Source organism: Genypterus blacodes, unplaced genomic scaffold (assembly GCF_046128005.1).
Source record: "Genypterus blacodes isolate CSIRO-AG114 ecotype Tasmania unplaced genomic scaffold, CSIRO-AGI_Gbla_v1 ptg000030l_1, whole genome shotgun sequence".
Lineage (NCBI taxonomy): Eukaryota > Metazoa > Chordata > Actinopteri > Ophidiiformes > Ophidiidae > Genypterus > Genypterus blacodes.
This window is the reverse complement of record NW_027466843.1, coordinates 2,754,189-2,771,189: the sequence shown is the minus strand read 5'-3', so window position 1 is coordinate 2,771,189 and position 17,001 is coordinate 2,754,189. Positions and strand designations below refer to the sequence as shown.

The 17,001-nt window shown below is 40.2% G+C and overlaps 1 protein-coding gene across 3 annotated transcripts in view; it reads left to right on the top strand.

The window, feature by feature from the left end:
• fat1a (FAT atypical cadherin 1a) overlaps window positions 1-17,001 on the top strand; it is a 61,831-nt gene that overhangs the window by 21,392 nt on the left and 23,438 nt on the right. For all 3 annotated transcript variants that reach the window (XM_076145505.1, XM_076145506.1, XM_076145504.1), the window contains exons 4-7: window positions 3,132-3,193; window positions 9,745-10,074; window positions 10,204-10,420; window positions 11,593-11,732. In XM_076145505.1, coding sequence (XP_076001620.1) covers window positions 3,132-3,193; window positions 9,745-10,074; window positions 10,204-10,420; window positions 11,593-11,732 — 749 coding nt within the window. The remainder of the gene's footprint in view (window positions 1-3,131; window positions 3,194-9,744; window positions 10,075-10,203; window positions 10,421-11,592; window positions 11,733-17,001) is intronic.

Genomic DNA, 17,001 nt, shown 5'->3' with positions numbered 1-17,001 from the left:
AAGTAAGAGCCACTCTGATGGACATCGACTCAAAGTACACATATATACAAACAGGACATCCGCAAATAGCACAGTACACAGCGTAATGTTATATGCAAAAGGACTTAATCACTAACGTTTTGCATAGTTTGTCTCTGTCCATGTGGGTGCTACATTTCCTTTCTAGATAAAATGGAACACATTTGCATAATGTGTTCTCTCACTTGAACTTAAAATTGCAGCTCCTGACATTATAAATATTAACTATTGGCCTCACAGATTTTCCTCCTCCGTCATGTAATTACAATGCAGCTAAAGCAGTTATACAGCAGTTTAATGGATGCTATTATGACGATACTAGTCTGCAGTGCCCTGTGTTGAATGATCTCCAGGTGTGACTCTTGTGTGTGATTTCACTTGTTGATTCTGGAGATTATACAGATCAAGAGATTCACGGATTAACAGTAGGCAGCGTGCAAACATCCAATCCTTTAACAGAACTCTATTACCTTTAACATTCACTGACTCCCGTAGCCAATGTCTTTTCAGAGCAAACGTGCTTTCGGTTGTGAAGCGTAACAATATTTAAATCCTTGGCTAGCCTGTCTATGATCGATCTTTGTTACTTTTGTGGCTTCTTTTTGTATATTTTCTGCTCAATTCTGTATTATTTTCAATGACAAAATTACAACGACTGAACAAATGGCTTTGTACTTTAATTGTCTCTTACCTGATATTGTTTTTGGTTGTTGCATCCAACATAAACAGTACATTGACATCATCTGCAGTTCTGACAACAGACCAGCATACTCCCCCAGAATTCAGTTAAATATTAATAGAAGGTTTATGGGATTTAATTAGGCTTTTTGGTCATTCTTGGGATAAGTAATAAGTTCTTTCCGGTGTCACAGCTGGTGGCTTAGTGTCGCTTCAACAACAACACTAAATATGTCAGGAACTTAAAAGTTTCATGACATGTCTAGACACTGCAAACAGCACAGCCAGTACATTCCTGATTGTCTGCAGTTACAGCTAATTGTGTCACATAAATACAGTATGTGTGTCACTCTTCAAACTGCTATGCCTGAGTATGAACCAGACCAACAATGTGCTGGGCTTTTTAGCCTCCATTTTGAAGCAGAGGTTGTAACTCAAGGACATGGTTAGAGCGCCACTGCTGCTTCGCTGCTGTTTTTCTCCCTTCTCAAAACAGCACGGCTATAATTACTGTCGGCCCAGCTCAACCCACGCCTGAGGATGGCTTTTGTGAGATTGTGTGTGCGTGTGTGTGTGTGTGTGTGTGCGTGTGTGTGTGTGTGTGTGTGTTTTGTGACAAAAGTGGAGGGCTGGAAGTGCAGACTTCTTTGGTGAACTTTGGCTTTCCAACCAATCATTTTCCAGTTCTTTAACTTTTAGATCGAGGTAGAGACGCATGTGTCTTCATTGGATGATCTTTCTTGGTAGGCCTGTGGCTTTTGTGATAAGTTGAATTTTGCAGGGATTCTTTTTTTTTTTTGTTTTAGAAAAAAAAAGGATGTTGGGAGTTACTTTCTGGTGAACAAGCTCTTAGTCTGGATGCTGTCAAATTTGGATTAGAGAACCAATTTGCTGAGAGTTGAGACCTAGATTTGGTATAGACTAAATAATTGTTAATGTTGTCATCTGTATTCTGTTCTGGACGTGTACATGTGAGCATAGTTACCCAACACAGCACCCAGGGGGGATTAAAAACATTATCATCCATCAGCTCTAGGCCTGCTAAAGTACATGAATAATTTGTCAGTGGGGTCTCTCTTAATGTGGCAAACTGTGAACTTCAATGGATGCAATCTACAGCTCACAAGCCCAAGAGTGTAACCCATGTTGAATCCTCTGGTAACATTCTTGCAGAGGTCATGTGACATAACCATGACGCTCTCATTAGGACCTACCATAAGCAGACTCTAATTTGATGCTGATCGATTTTAGTTAAGTTAGATTTGTGAGGTTAAAACATGGGCTGCACATACAGAAAATGCTGGTTGTTCTTCAGTGTGCTTTATTTATTTGTTAGATTGTCCGTCTAACTTATTTAGATTATATAAAGCACAAGAAGAGGGGAAACAAGGGGGAAGCGGCTCCCTTGTTTGCCTCATTGGCAGTGCAGAGGGAAGGCTATTTCAGGAGCTGTAAGTTGTGGCTTGCTATTCTGGTTTTGGGCATATGTGCCATTGATGGGTTTGGGTTTTGGAAATCCTTGCATTTATGTTAATCAGGCGCAGTGTGGCAAGTAGACAGCTCTCGTGCGGTTGAAGTTGGCTTGTCTACTCTACACTCAGTGTCTCTGCAAAGCTGCAATTACATTGGGAGTGAGAACAGAAGCCTGCTTATAATATAGCCATGCAGAAATATCCTATCCTTCCTTTCTTCTCTTCTCTTTCTCTGTTTGGGTATTTGATTCACAATTGGATTAGCCATAGACTAAATGCTTGTTTTATTTTTACTTTTGTCAAGGCCTTTGCAAAACAAAGTCCCCACCGTTGAGTGTTACACATCAATTCTCCCACATAAAATGAATGAAAGGGCCTCAAACGGCTTGAACTATCATGAGGATTTCTACTGAAGTTCCCCACTCTCCTCCTGCAAAGGGCCATCGGACTACAGGCTGTGTATTTATTCAGCTTGTGGAAGGACTAAAAACAGGGTGTTGAGGCTGCGCTGTTGTTTGGGCACCATTTGCAGACCTTTGTGATATTTCACATATGCAAGGCAGTATGCTGGACTGTCTGGCTACTGGGCTGACCACTGACAGAGAAGACCTACAGGGAACACCGTGTTTCTGAGGCCAACTCATAACTCTGACATGTGGCTCATGAGATAACCAGCAGGGTTCAGTTTATATGCGCAAAGATTGAAAGGGGGGCTCTTTTTTGCAAATTTAATGAAAGAAATGTTTCTTAGTACTGTTCCAGTGCTTCTTAAAGTTTGTTAATGAATTTAGCCCAGTGTTTCCAGCGATCACTTTTATAATTTGTGATATTTTAGACTGTGGTTGTATTTTTAAGTGATACAGGAAATAGATATGATATTTCATTTGATAAATGACATAAATAAATAAATAAATAATGACATAAATGTATAACATTCATTCTATTATTGTTTTTGCCTGACAGGCCTGGTTGCAACTACTTCAAGGAAACTGGACCGAGAACAACAAGATGAGCACATTCTTGAGGTGAGAACATTCTGTCTGATTGTTAACTAACAAAGACAACTGAAATTGTGAGCTTCTCCTCCTATGAAAATGAATTTGTAGTATGCTAATCCTAAACCCTCAAGGCCAACCTGCTGAACCACCAAGTTCAAAAACTTGGATTCTAATTTATGTTTCTGAACATGGATTAGATTTTCTGAGCCAGCTTTGGCTGCATGCCAGTTGTTACCAACAAAAACAAGTATCCCTGTGTATTCAAGAAGGGTCCTTTAGGAATAATTTCTCCTTGTACTGCTTTCCGGACTGGGAGGGTTTTGTTGCGATCCTGGTGACTATTCCTTTGTTCTTTCCCACTGTTCCGTCTCAGGGATGGAGCAAGCTGGGGCAGGAAACTGCTGTCAACCAAAAGACCAATGTCTGAACTTGCGGATTTTAATTGAGCTCCGCTCCCATTCCCTTAATACTTCCCACCCCAATTCTCACCACAGACCAAGGTTGATATGGTCATTTTAATAGTGTTTCCGGAACACATTTTACACCATTTAATTAATGTTATTGGATGATGGTCAATGCTGGTGGGTCCGGTGCCAGAACATGTTTGTTGTGTGTTTGCAAATAACATGAAATGAATGTCTGGCTACTGGGCTGACCACAGACAGAGAAGACCTACAGGGAACACCCTGTTTCCGAGGCCAACTCATAACTCTGACATGTGGCTCATGAGATAACCAGCAGGGTTCAGTTTATATGCGCAAAGATTGAAAGGGGGGCTCTTTTTTGCAAATTTAATGAGAGAAATGTTTCTTAGTACTGTTCCAGTGCTTCTTAAAGTTTGTAAATGAATTTAGCCCAGCGTTTCCAGCGATCACTTTTATAATTTGTGATATTTTAGACTGTGGTTGTATTTTTAAGTGATACAGGAAATAGATATGATATTTTTTTTTTTGATAAATTACATGAATAAATAAATAAATAATGACATAAATGTACAACATTCATTCTATTATTGTTTTTGCCTGACAGGCCTGGTTGAAACTACTTCAAGGAAACTGGACCTATAACATGAAACGAACGTCCACTTTACTAAGGTTGCAGCTATGTGCGCAATCAGTGAAATTATCGCGTGAATAAGAGTTCAACAGGTGCAGTTGAGTGGTGGAATCTGTCCATCATGGAGCCCTCGAAAAGCTCAGAAAATAAGCAAAAATCTACATTTAGTGATATTTTTATCCAAATACTAATCAATGAAGTAAAATCAAAACATTTTGCAGTGATGCAATTTAACGTCACCTGCTAAAAAACAAATGTGTCTATTACTAATCAAATCAATGCAAAAGGAGTCAACAGAAGAACTACAGAGGAAATGCACATAACACTAAATGACGGAACATAAAAAGGCGAATGGAAGAAATGGTTTCATTAAGAAAACCCAAGCCACCGCAAGTGGTGAACTCCTGTTTGGTGCATTGAATATCAGAGTATTAAGCACCAGGAACAGTGAATGAGAAAATGTGGACATTAATACACCTTCGCTAATTTGACCTGAAAGATTTCATGCAGAATCGACGCCTGCTAATGGTGTGACACACAGGTAAATGCAACAGAATAAGTAATTAACTGCACTTATAACATCCCCCATCTGTAATTTTCACGTTCCTCTCTCCAATACATATGCATAAAGGGTAGAAGCGCCCCCTGCAATGACTCACGGAGCTGTCATGCAAACTGTACTTCCCGTTCAATTACCCGTGCGCCTGTTTGATACTTGAAACACGCATGTTTTTAGAGCAGAATACTTCAAATCCGCATCCCAAACCAGAGTGAAAGGCTTAGTACATCTGGTCCTGAGTGTCAAAATTGGCTAGTGGTGGCTGGGGGAAGGTTCTTATGCCAACTCAACACTCCTCCTTTTAGCAGTTTGCTGTGGATGTAGAATTGCTACTTGCAACATGTGGTTGAAAGCTGTTTTTGAACTCAGTTAGAGTTTGGTGTCTGATTCAAAGACTTTGAATTTGTTAAAAAGGTTTTTTTTGCATGTGCATGTTCTGTTGTATTTTTTGATGAATGCCACCCTGCAGACATTTAATTACCACACTAAACACTTGTCTAAAAGTGTAGAAGTGGAAGTCTGTAATGGTGAGCCAAACTAAATAAAAATCAATCTGTTTGGCTCTTTTCATATTTTGTTATTTCAAATTTTAATCAGATACCATGATGCTAGTGCACTGGACAAAGTAATACAGAACTATCTAAAGGTTTCTTTAAATGTGGCGTGGCAATGATTTTAAGCAAGCAACTTCTGACCTAAATTGGTAGAAAGTGACTGAACACAGCGTTAGAACGACTGAGTAACCATGACAACTCTTAGTTTGAGTGTCTTGGTCACTATTAAATGGAAATCCAGTCAGAAATTCTTTTTGAGCTGCATTTGAACACCCCCAACTCTACAACCCGCCTTTCACACACAGGAACATCCAAGAATGAGGAATCAGAAAGGTGTTTGAGTGTTTGTGTTTATGGGTGGCTAGGATTCCCACACAGCTGAAAGTAAAAATTCTAGTTAGTGGTTTTTGTACTAGCTTGTTGCAGAAGCAGAAACAAAACAAGTGGGGCCATGTGGAACATGTGGAGCAATTAGGTTGGGGGCTGTGTCAGCATTGTTTGCACCAAATGCCAAGAGGAGGTGGAGGGAGCACAGGGGGCCTTTAGCTTTTATGGTAAAATGGATGGGGGTTGGTAGTCGTGTGCCTGTGTGTGTGTGTGTGTGTGATAGAGAGAGAGACAGAGAGAGAGTCAAATGCAGTGGGGGAATTTGAGTAAAGGCAAAGCTGCTCTTGATGATCTGAGAGTAGGCTCAAGCGGCGGGGTGAGAGCCCTCTACCTTGTGGGGGTGGGGTGGGATGGGGGTGCTGCAAAAGTGGGACATGTCAGGACATGCTAAGGATCCAGGCTGGGAACTGTTGAAAAAAACTCTAGAATGCGCAAGCAGATGTGAACATCTTTTATTTATTTACAGTTAGTGGCTACGTGTTGAATTCCACTATACCATATGTAGTCACATCTACTGTCTCTGATTATTCCTGATGTGTTATAGTGTGGGTAGTATTACTTGATTCTGGAAAGATATTGATCTCGATACTGACTGTTAATTTAAGAGTCCAAGCTGCAGCATATGCAAATGTCTTGGGTCCATTTATCTGCTATAGCATTCAGAAATCTGTGTAGGCAAAGCTAACTAGGATGAAGGCCAAGACATGTTGGCCACAGGTTAAGTTTTCCTTAAGGCCCTACGAAAATATGCAAATATATTCAAAAACATTGATTTGTTAACGCAATTGATGTAATTATTGGCACTAGAATGATATCAAATTTGTGTACGTTTCCTTATTAGTATCAGCCAGTAATCCCGACTGAGACATTATTGTAGGATAAATGTGTATCAGAAAATGATCTGATATGGTCAGTAATGTGCAGCAGGTGACCTTCAACTCGCCTACTATAATGGGTTGAACACACAGCTTTAGTGATCAGGCAAATGTATGAGGCACAGGAATGTTGTTGACATTTAAACAGCATTTAACTGCCTACCCAACTCTACAAAAGGAAGAGAGAAACAGGGAACTCTCACAAGTGGGCAAGAGGGTGACCAAGAGAGATTTGGATACAACAAAGCTGAAACTTGACCTTATTTTCCATATCTTGTGGCTTTTTTTTGATTTGTATGGCTCTGTAATTGTAGACTGTAGTTTGAGAACGGTGACAACTGGAGTTTAACCCGTGACAGCTGTGTGACCTTAATCTTTTTCTTGTGAATTTGACCTGTTATTGACATTATGTACTGCAGAGGTGTAGAACGTGCCAGTACTGGTGAAACAGTAGGGGTATGACCTATTAATACGTTATTACAAAGGCATTTATTTGCTGATGCAATGTATTGTACTTAGTTTCTTCCAGGTATTGCCATTCTGTAATACCAGTTGCCCACAGCGCACATAGACTGCTTTCCAGTCTGCACTGTGACAGATTTTACATATTAAGTTGGCCATTTACATTGCAAAATCCTTAATGAGTCTAGACTTCATTATGTTAAGTCAGAATGTGTGTTTCAGTCCGCAAACAAAATCTGTAAATGCACAAGTAGGCATTAAACAAACACAACAAACTAAATGATATGCAATATTTTCATGGGAAGTATACATTTTACATTTTGAGACATTTGTCTCAAGAATTGCGATTTGTAAATGGATTGGATTGGACGGAAAAACATTTTTTGCCATTCCCAAATTCCAGTTATTTATTTATCTTATTTATCACAAGGATAGAGTAGGTTGAAAATAACTGGAATTTGGGAATTAAGATACACAGAGCACTGAGGATTGGCTCATTGGTAAGAACGCATGATTGTGTGTTTCTGAAAATGAGACACAAGCCCTCTGTGTCTTCGGGGCTGTCGGGAGTAATCATCAAACAAAAGAGTTTTAATGAAAATGTTCCTGCTAAGAGAGGCATTAGTTGATGGATGACCAGGTGGCTTTAACATGCACACAGGCTCAAACACAGATTAGGTACAGTGCTTAGACCTGGACTGACAGGTTTGTTTTTATTCCTACTTCATCCATTAGGTATTGGAATTGTTCAGATCTCATCTAATCGCTGTAAAATGTTACACAACACAGGATGGGCATCAACATATCATTCCTGAGAAACATTCACACTCCGGTTTCTTGCCATCCCATTTCATTAATTCTGCTCATGTAAGTGGCAGAAACAGCTGCAGACACTCACTCAACAAAAACACATCACCTAGTAATTGAAACAATGGTACTAAATGGTTTGTTCTCCATTCCGGACTCCTGAGTGTTTTTAGTGAGGCACTTAGCAGATGGATTCGAATGATTCCGACATTTATTCAAATCTCTGCCAGCTCAGAGATTTGCAACATTGGAGTCGTTTTGTTTTGTGAGACTGGATGAAAATTGTATTAGTTTAGGTCAGTTTGTCGCTCTTGATTTTGATGAATCTCTCCATCTATGCACTTTGACACTGTAGTGGTAAATTACTGAACAAATTAGCAAAGTGCTATCATGCCATCAAGAAACTCTTCCATGTCATGACTTAAATCAAGGCCCAATTAATTATTCAACTGTGGGCTGTCGTCTTTTTTATACTGTGTACGGCTGGGGTTTTAAAAAATAAAACAAACCTTCTAGTTTGAAGGATAAATGCAATAAATGTTTATTTTTTGCAGCGATGCAAAAGGCTACGTAAAACATAAATGTAGAATTAGAAAAAAAGGTGGGCCTAATTAAAAATAATTACCTCTGGAGATTGTACCTAGTTTAGTCACACAAGCTACTTTTATAATGACTCTCTATAACAGAGACATGTAATGTTACTTCAGGTCTGTAAAGTTTTCATTTTGATGTCCAGCAGCCTCCTGACAAACCCCTTCTAATGTACCTGGGTGTACCACTTTTGTGCCGTTTCCCAGAGGAAACAGTGGGCCAAGTGAGATAAAAGCGAGGGAGCTTGGTACATCTTCAAATTGGCTCATTTACAATATTTGCTTAACTCATCTAAGAATGTTTCAGTAGACAATTTTGTTTTAGTAATCAATTACAATATAGTAATTTTTCTTGGCTGACAAAATACATTATGTTAAAGTGTACCAGAGCCCTGGCATTGTGTATTGTGGTTCATTAGCATTCTTTACTGGCTCACCTAAATGGAACAGAGCCATTGGTAGTGCTATTACCAGCCTGTGATTTTCCTTTTATGAGACGTTGACGTTGATGTGACGAAGGCCTGTTCCAAAAATTTCCCAGAAGCTGAGCATTGACGCGAAACTCAACAAAGTTCACAATTGAATTTCAAAACATTGACACTGGGCTGGAGGAAATGTGGGCTTTTTGGAGACACTACATATTAGATGGTTGATTTGATTAGGCCAGACAAGAGCCTAAAAGCCCGAGAACATCCCTTGCCAAAAGCTCCACGATCAAGGGGCCAAATTTAACTCTTCTAAAGGGTTTAAATAAATGAATTCTTGTTAATTTTGCGGGATGAAGCTGATGTTGTTAGCCGTGTTTATGACTCAATATACCCTCTGTACACAAGGTTTTACTGGATTTATAAATTATACACTGTAGAGATGACGACGTTCGTATTTGTTTCTTGAGGTAAAGACTGTGTCTGAGAAAAGAGTCCTTGATTGCTCATCTCAGAGGGAATTGCCTTAATTTTGGCAGACAGTTGATTCCCTTAGAAAGAGGTACAGTGAAAGGAGCATGAAGGGGGCAGCGGACTTAACTTCTCTTCTCTTGAATTAATTAAAGGCTTTGGATGACTTTGTAACACAGCCCTGCTCATCTTTCCTTTATGTCAGTACATGATGTTTCTGGCTGTCTAAACCTTGACTAAATGCTCACTGAAGCTGCATGCTTTTGAATATGTTGATATTCTAATGTTCTCAATTGTGAGTAGGATATTAAAACTTGCGACCCATTATGAATGTAAACCTTTTCATTCTCAAGTTCTTGGTCTGATGTCGTGTCTTTATACTTTGTCTACAGATCACAGTCACTGATCACGGTGTTCCTGCTAAATCAACCACTGTGCGCGTCATTGTCAAAGTCCTGGATGAGAATGACAACAGGCCGTTATTCCTGGAGAAGATCTATAAAATCAAACTTCCTGAGCGAGAGAAGCCCGAGAAGGAGCGTGCCCTAAAGAGAGACCCAGTGTATCGGGTCATCGCCTCAGACCGCGATGAGGGACCCAATGCTGAGATCTCTTATAGTATTGAAGAGGGAGATGAACAAGGCAAGTTCTTTATTGAACCGAAGACTGGCCTGGTTTCATCAAAGAAGTTCTCTTCAGCTGGAGAATATGACATTCTTACAGTGAGTATCCTATCTCAGAGCCCTTACTTTCACTGCATTTACGATGGAGATACATTATGAGCTGGAAATCTCTACTGACTTGCAACATTGTCGTCTCAACACAATTTTTATTCTCTGTGTCTCATTCAGATTAAAGCTGTAGACAACGGACGACCTCAGAAATCCTCTACTTGCCGTCTGCATATAGAGTGGATCCCCAAACCTAAAGTGCCAGCTGATGCAGCTCCACTAGTTTTTGAGGAATCCCCCTTCTCCTTTTCTGTAATGGAAAGTGACCCTGTAGAACACATGGTGGGCGTCATTGCTACAGAATCCTCGGATGTTGCTGTTTGGTTTGAAATCACAGGTACAGCTTCACTCCTTTGTACTATGGTCAATGGTGCATGTGCATGCAAGGAAAGGCACTAAGTATGTACACACACACAGTATGTAGTAAGAGAGCTGGGTAATTTTGAAAAACATCATAATAACCAGAGGACATTTTGCCAGTATTGTTATATTTCATCATAATTCAACTTTTTATATATTTAAGGCACAGAATCTCAAATATGAAGATGCTTAGTTATTAATCATTATACTGCGGCAATGAGTACTCAAACTGGAACTGAATTCCAACTGAGTTAGTGTAGTCTAGTGTGTATTAGATCTAGTTTTGTACTGTGTTGATTCACATCTATATTGTTCAGAGCATTTAAACGTAATTGTGGGTTTCCTGATTGTGATGTATTAAACACACAAAAGGCATTGTATGCATGATGTGACTCCTAACTCCTAATTTCTCAAAAATACTTGCTTTTCCTCCCTTCTTCTTATCCTGTTGTTCCTCTAATCAATGTCTGACTTACACGTCTCTTCTCTTTCCTCTTTTTCTGTATTCTGCCGCCTTCTTTTTTTCCTCTGGAATGTTCTGTATGGTTGGATTTTTGCAAGGCGGCATAGAGGATACAGAGATGTTTTACATCCTTCAGATGGCTTGTGACCACAACTGTACAGCAGAAGGTAGCTGCTGGGATCTCCTAATAGGCTGTTCTGTATTAAGAGATCATGTCTTGTTGTCTGTTGGTGCTGTCTGTTGGTTGTGGTTAGATTGATATTGTGCCCTGTTTTCCCCCAAACATCTAGAGTTTTGAAGTCATTATACCATCAAACCACTCCACAGTTTACATCTGTACAACTTTGTGCTGTATTTCATTAGAGCAATTATGTTTTTGTCCTTTGTATATTTTTATACCGTGTGTTTTGCTTTATTATACATCATTTTGTATTTGAATCCCTATATTATGGGTGTTGTTAATGGATTGCATGAAAATCCATTAAAAGCTAATGACATCAATGGTAGCATCTGCTGCCAATATAGGCTTAAATATCACAGTGGAAAATAGATATATATACAGTATATATATATATGTCCACATCAGTGCCCCCTATAATGTTTGCCTAACCTTGGTACATGCGGGTAAGCGGGCCATAATTTGTCACTAATCTCCTGTCCTTTCTTATTGTTCGAAAAATCCACAGGTGGTAATTATGACAGCCGCTTCGACGTTGGCAAAGCCAGTGGAACCTTGATTGTAGCACGGCCCCTGGATGCTGAGCAGAAATCTAATTACAACTTGACAGTGGATGCCACAGATGGGACACGAACTGTCAGCACCCAGGTAATTGAAACACTAATGAAATGGTTAGAAACCGATGAAGCAGTTGTCATGGTTGTGTTTTTATGTGAGGAGTGACAGGAGGAAAGGAACAAAGAATTGGATAACCAGTGGCCAAACTGGTGTTTTATCAGTGACATGGAGGGGATATACTGTAGGTTAGGTCTCATTACATGCTCGCTCTTGACATGGCTTGAGTTCTAACCTTTGGCTTGGAAAACTTGGTTTCACGCACATTATATGGTAACATGTATTTTGGGATGCTTGGCTGTATTAAGAGATGGTCTGATGTTGTTTGTCGGGTGTGTATGATTTGTGTTATACCACTGGATACGTGACTGGATTTGCTGTCGCTTTTATTTGTCTTCCATCTCTGCAAAAATTATTGTCAGCTTGCTAAATATGGAGGCAGTACTTTGAGACTGCTGTAGATCTTCATCAAGTAATAAAAAACACATTATGGTAAATTTCATTCTTCATTCTATTTGATTCTGTCTCTGGAAGCCATTTTTGCTATAAAATAATAGTGGAAGTCAGCATTCCTCCCTTTCTGTTCTCTGACATCTGAGAGCAGTTAAATGTTTAGGTTTTCCCTTTGGCATCGAGCTCAGAGAATCTTCCACTGTCTCATTCTGGAGGCAGGGCTACAGTGGTGATGGTGCCGTCTAGTCAGAGTTCTTTCCTTAAAGTGTGCATTCTTGAGCCCCCTCCGCTCTTCCCCTCTGCTCTCTCCCCCCTTCTGCTTCTTCTCTGTGAGAAGTGGATTGCTTTGGTCTTTTCTAAATGGAGGGATACATAAGCTAATGTACAGCACATATACAGTAAATGTAAAAGAATGTTCATGTAATGAACAGAGAAATGGAATGAATTAAAAAGTTGTTTGTATCACATGGTATGTAGATATTGTAGTTAGATTGTTAGGTGTTTTTTATATAGAAAATACATGAATGCCAGTTTCATAATACTCATATATCTCGTGCCGCAGCTGGCACGGATTTTTTGTCCGCCCTTCCATGCCTTGTCCATGAGATTTGGAATTTCCAATACATATGAGATAGCAGCATTGAAAATGTTTTGTCCTTTGTCCTCAGAGGGGGGCTTGAGAGAACTGTAGCTGGAAAAGAATCTATTTGTTGTCACTCCGGATGAATAAAGCCTTTCATCATCTGGTTGCTGTGCTCCACTGAGCCTCGGATGAAGCACTGCCTTCACTGGAATTTTGCAGCTCATCCACGGAAGCGGCATGTCCTTAGTTCAGTGGAGAACCTTCAAAACAGCCACAGACTACCTATTGTCTAAGCCACAGATCTTCCCCTCTGTGAAGCTAACTCCTGCCAGTAAACACTTTGTTTAAAGTAGCTCACCAATACTGGGCTTGGCAATTAATATTCAAATCAATCACCCTCAATTGTAAGCCTATTCAAATGGTCTGACTGTCTACATCCTCAATACTTACCATTTGCATATACATGGCACGATTGTATGCCCCCAAAACTGTAAACTGTATATAATACAGTAAAATGCAACGGACTATAAGCTCCAAAGTGGCAAAACACAACCCTGACGCTCTCATTAAGTCCTTGTCGTGAACATTGTAATGATTGCTTTCTAACCGACCAAGTAGATTCTGACCAACACAACCATCTCGTTGGATTTGAAGTTTCTGAATTTTTTCCTGTATGCATCACAAAAGATGTTGATGATGACATTTGAAGGATGGTTGGACTATCAACTTTAGGAAGGCCAATGTGATCTAACCAGATCTAATGGCAATCACTAATTGATCTAATCAGATCTAATGGCAATCACTAATTGTCTCCACGGGAGCCAATGAGAAATGGGCGAATGAATCATAACTCGGGTGTAGCTTATTGGCAACAACAGTGCACCCAATCCAATGAATTATAGATTTAAAGTGTATAATGACTTTGTACAGAGCTGTGACTAGTAGTAAGCTGTCTTAGTTTTGTAGATGAGTGCTAGTGTGCAAGATACTGCATAGTCTGCTGAGCACTGTAGGTCAGCAGATTGCAATATTAATTATATTTTAGTGTATGGTGCAGAATTGATTGTTTTTTGCAATAGTTAGACATAGGCAATCTGCAGTGTTGATCCAACCAATCATATCCCCTGGAAAGGGCCTTAGGAACAGTGACGCTTCAAGGTGTTTTGTTTTTGCGAAAGCCTTCCATGTGCTGAAGAGTGACTGCACTTATCACTGCAGCATGTTTTATGAAAGACATCTGTGGCTTCGTTTGGCTACTAACTTATTTACCTGATAACGTTGTTTCGTCTCTGGAACACTTAGTGCTGACAATGGGGTATTTTAAAACTGATGTTGTGTAAGGTTGTGTAACCAAGAGAACAAATGTTTTAAAACAAATGAGGTTGTCCACAGCGATGTGTTTGTATTTACGCAGGTAGGTTAAATGAGCCCTGGGTTGTTCCATGTGATTTTGGGACTAACCCCTGAACACTAATATTCTATTCATATATATTTTACATGAAAGTCAATATTATGTTGAGTTTTTTTCAACCACAATTCTATGTTTGCAACATTTAATGGACAAACAATCCCATTTGGTAAAAATGCTAAGCAGTCCACTGTTTGCTTATAAAAGAAGTCATAAAGAATGTCACTGCAAATTTGATCTACCCAATCACACACACACAGTCCAACTCGTGAAAGCTCAAAGTTGCACTTATCTACTTCTCAAATCAAAGTCATGTGGAAGCTGTGCTGCCAGACCGGTTGGCCTAATTTCTCCCTCCTGGAAAGGATTTTCTTCTCCCTTTTTGTTCTGTCGCTCCCTCTAGCCCTCTTTGTCTTTCTTTTTCTCCCCCTCCATTTTTCAAATACTCTCAATTTGTTGGGCAAGCATACAGAGATTATGATTATTCTGTTTAGGTAAAATAATGGGCAAACAAGAAAGATGGATCTCTTTGGGAGGTGGGAGTGTTAATCCTGCTTTGGGAACAAGAACAAGTGCTTAGAGCCAACATCCTGCCTTTGCCCGAACCTGCCACCTGGCAGGGGGGCATCCTCTCCTGCAAGGCACAGGAGGAAAATGAGCACAATGGAAGCTTCCACGTGCCTTAGATTTGGATGCCACACAAAATGCGTTTTTTTGTTTGGAATATTCAGAATGCAGTGTTGTATTTGTGATGTATATCCATTAAAGCGTGATGTTGTTCTTTAATATCTATTTTATTTTCTAATTAGAGCAAAGAACTAACTTAGATCTAAGAAAATAATTTCAGTTCAATATCAATCACCTTGCTGTGACTCCATTATTGCTGGCAGTATGAGACTGCTTATCTGTGGGTGGTCGATGGAACACAGTTGGCCTTTCTTTGGTCTGCTTTCCATATGACGTTGTGCTATGAAGGCGTCTCTGAAGGATCGGCTGATGCAGACAAGGAGTGCAGCGTTTCAACACGGGCACCTCACAGCTAGGAGCTGCGCCAAGGCAGTTTCTCTATGCAGCCAGGCCTCCCTTCCCCCATTCCTAGCACCATGACATCCTTCTTGGCCCTAAAGAAGCACCTCAAGCTGTTCTGCTCACAATCTGTTCTGGGTCTTCTGTTTTTTCTGTCCACATTATCTCAGGCTGACTCTCTGATTTATCATTTCATCAGTATTCATTTATATTCTACATTTTGTCGAGCCTCAAAGCTGATTATTCTATTGCAGATTCTTGGATATTTTTCAGCATTTGATCTTCAGCCACATATTTATTTCATTTGTTTCCCCTAACCTTTGTGCATTCTCTTAAGCCTTTTTGTTTTCCTGTCTTTCACGTCTGCCTTTACACTCTTTCACCCTCACAAACAGTTTTTCTGAGTATCTCCCATCTGTCACGTCTGTGTCTCGGTCCCAGTCTTGTTCCTCTCCAGCATTCTCAGAGGAGTGTATCTACAAAGACTACATGGTTTTCTTCTACAGCAGCATTTCTGCTGCAGTCTGGCTGTATCATGCTGCTTTGTGATGTTTTGGGGCAAAGTTCCTTTGAAATGTGGTAGAGCCTCCTTGCAAAGGGAAAGGCATGTTTGTGTGTACATGGGGGTGGGGGGGAAGAATAGTCTTTTGTGTGCTTTGTAAACCATATGAAAGTACATTGTGTACATTGGGGATTGTTCTGGAGACTTGCGAGCAGGTTTCCGCCCCTATCTGCTTCTTGACAGCATTATCAGCTCTTGCCACCTTGTGAATAGCTCACTATTCACGAGATGTCTTATCTGAATCAGGCTAAATTGAGATACATTGCACACTGGCCAGTCTCTCTCTCTGTGTTTATTTGTGTGTGTGTGTATGTGTGTATGTGTCCACATTTAAAAGGTGGATTGTGAGGCATTAGGGACCTAGTACTATATGGTGTCTGGCAGGACATGAAAAGGCATGCTTGGAATGAGATAGATTGCTGGTTAGCTAAGAGTACTGTTGACATCTACTTGAGGACCCAGATTCAAACACCTCCTTAGGATAAATGTGTCACCAGCAAAGTACATTTATTTCACATTAGGCCTTCTGATTATCAGTGTGTCATGATTTACTTGTGGCAAACTGCCAGCTGCAAAGCACGTATCCCTACCCCTCTGCAAGATGGCATCTGTGAGCCTCAACAGCATTGCCAGGATCCCAGCACACAACAGATTGTAAATGTTATCACTCCTGTCAGGTTGACTCTATATTTGTCTCTGATGCAGGCTCACGCTGCTTTGCAAACAGTATTATAAAAACAACAGCGGAAAGTTGTATTGACCAGAGACCTGACAAACTACTCAGCTAGTCAGTGAGCTGGTCACTGCTTGTGAGTAGTCACCTTTAACAATCCAGTATCAAACAGCTTGGCTACATACATTTCCTTCTGGGACATCACCCCCTGGTGTCTGGTATGCAGGTGTCTAATCTGGGCTGATCCCTTTGTTCCCCATGTTTGGCAATGTAGAAGCCTCTCACTGGCCTAGGAAGGAGAGATGGCATTCCAGCAGCTCTCCATAATCCTCTGTCGGAAGTCCAGTAGACGAGTGGCTGGTGTTGATAAAACATGCTCCCAATGGAGTTTTACAGTTTGGGAATGTTAGATTCTTTGTTGTGGAGAAAAAGCAGAGATTGCACTTTTGCTATCCCAAGCAAGGGCGCATACCTCTGTCTCATGGGTTTATGATTTCTACTGAGTAGCTGCTTGTGCAAAAGCCAAACATGTTTAGCCATCCTACAGTACAACACTTTAATTTTCTGCAGTTATTACTTTCTTTTCAGCTTATCCAA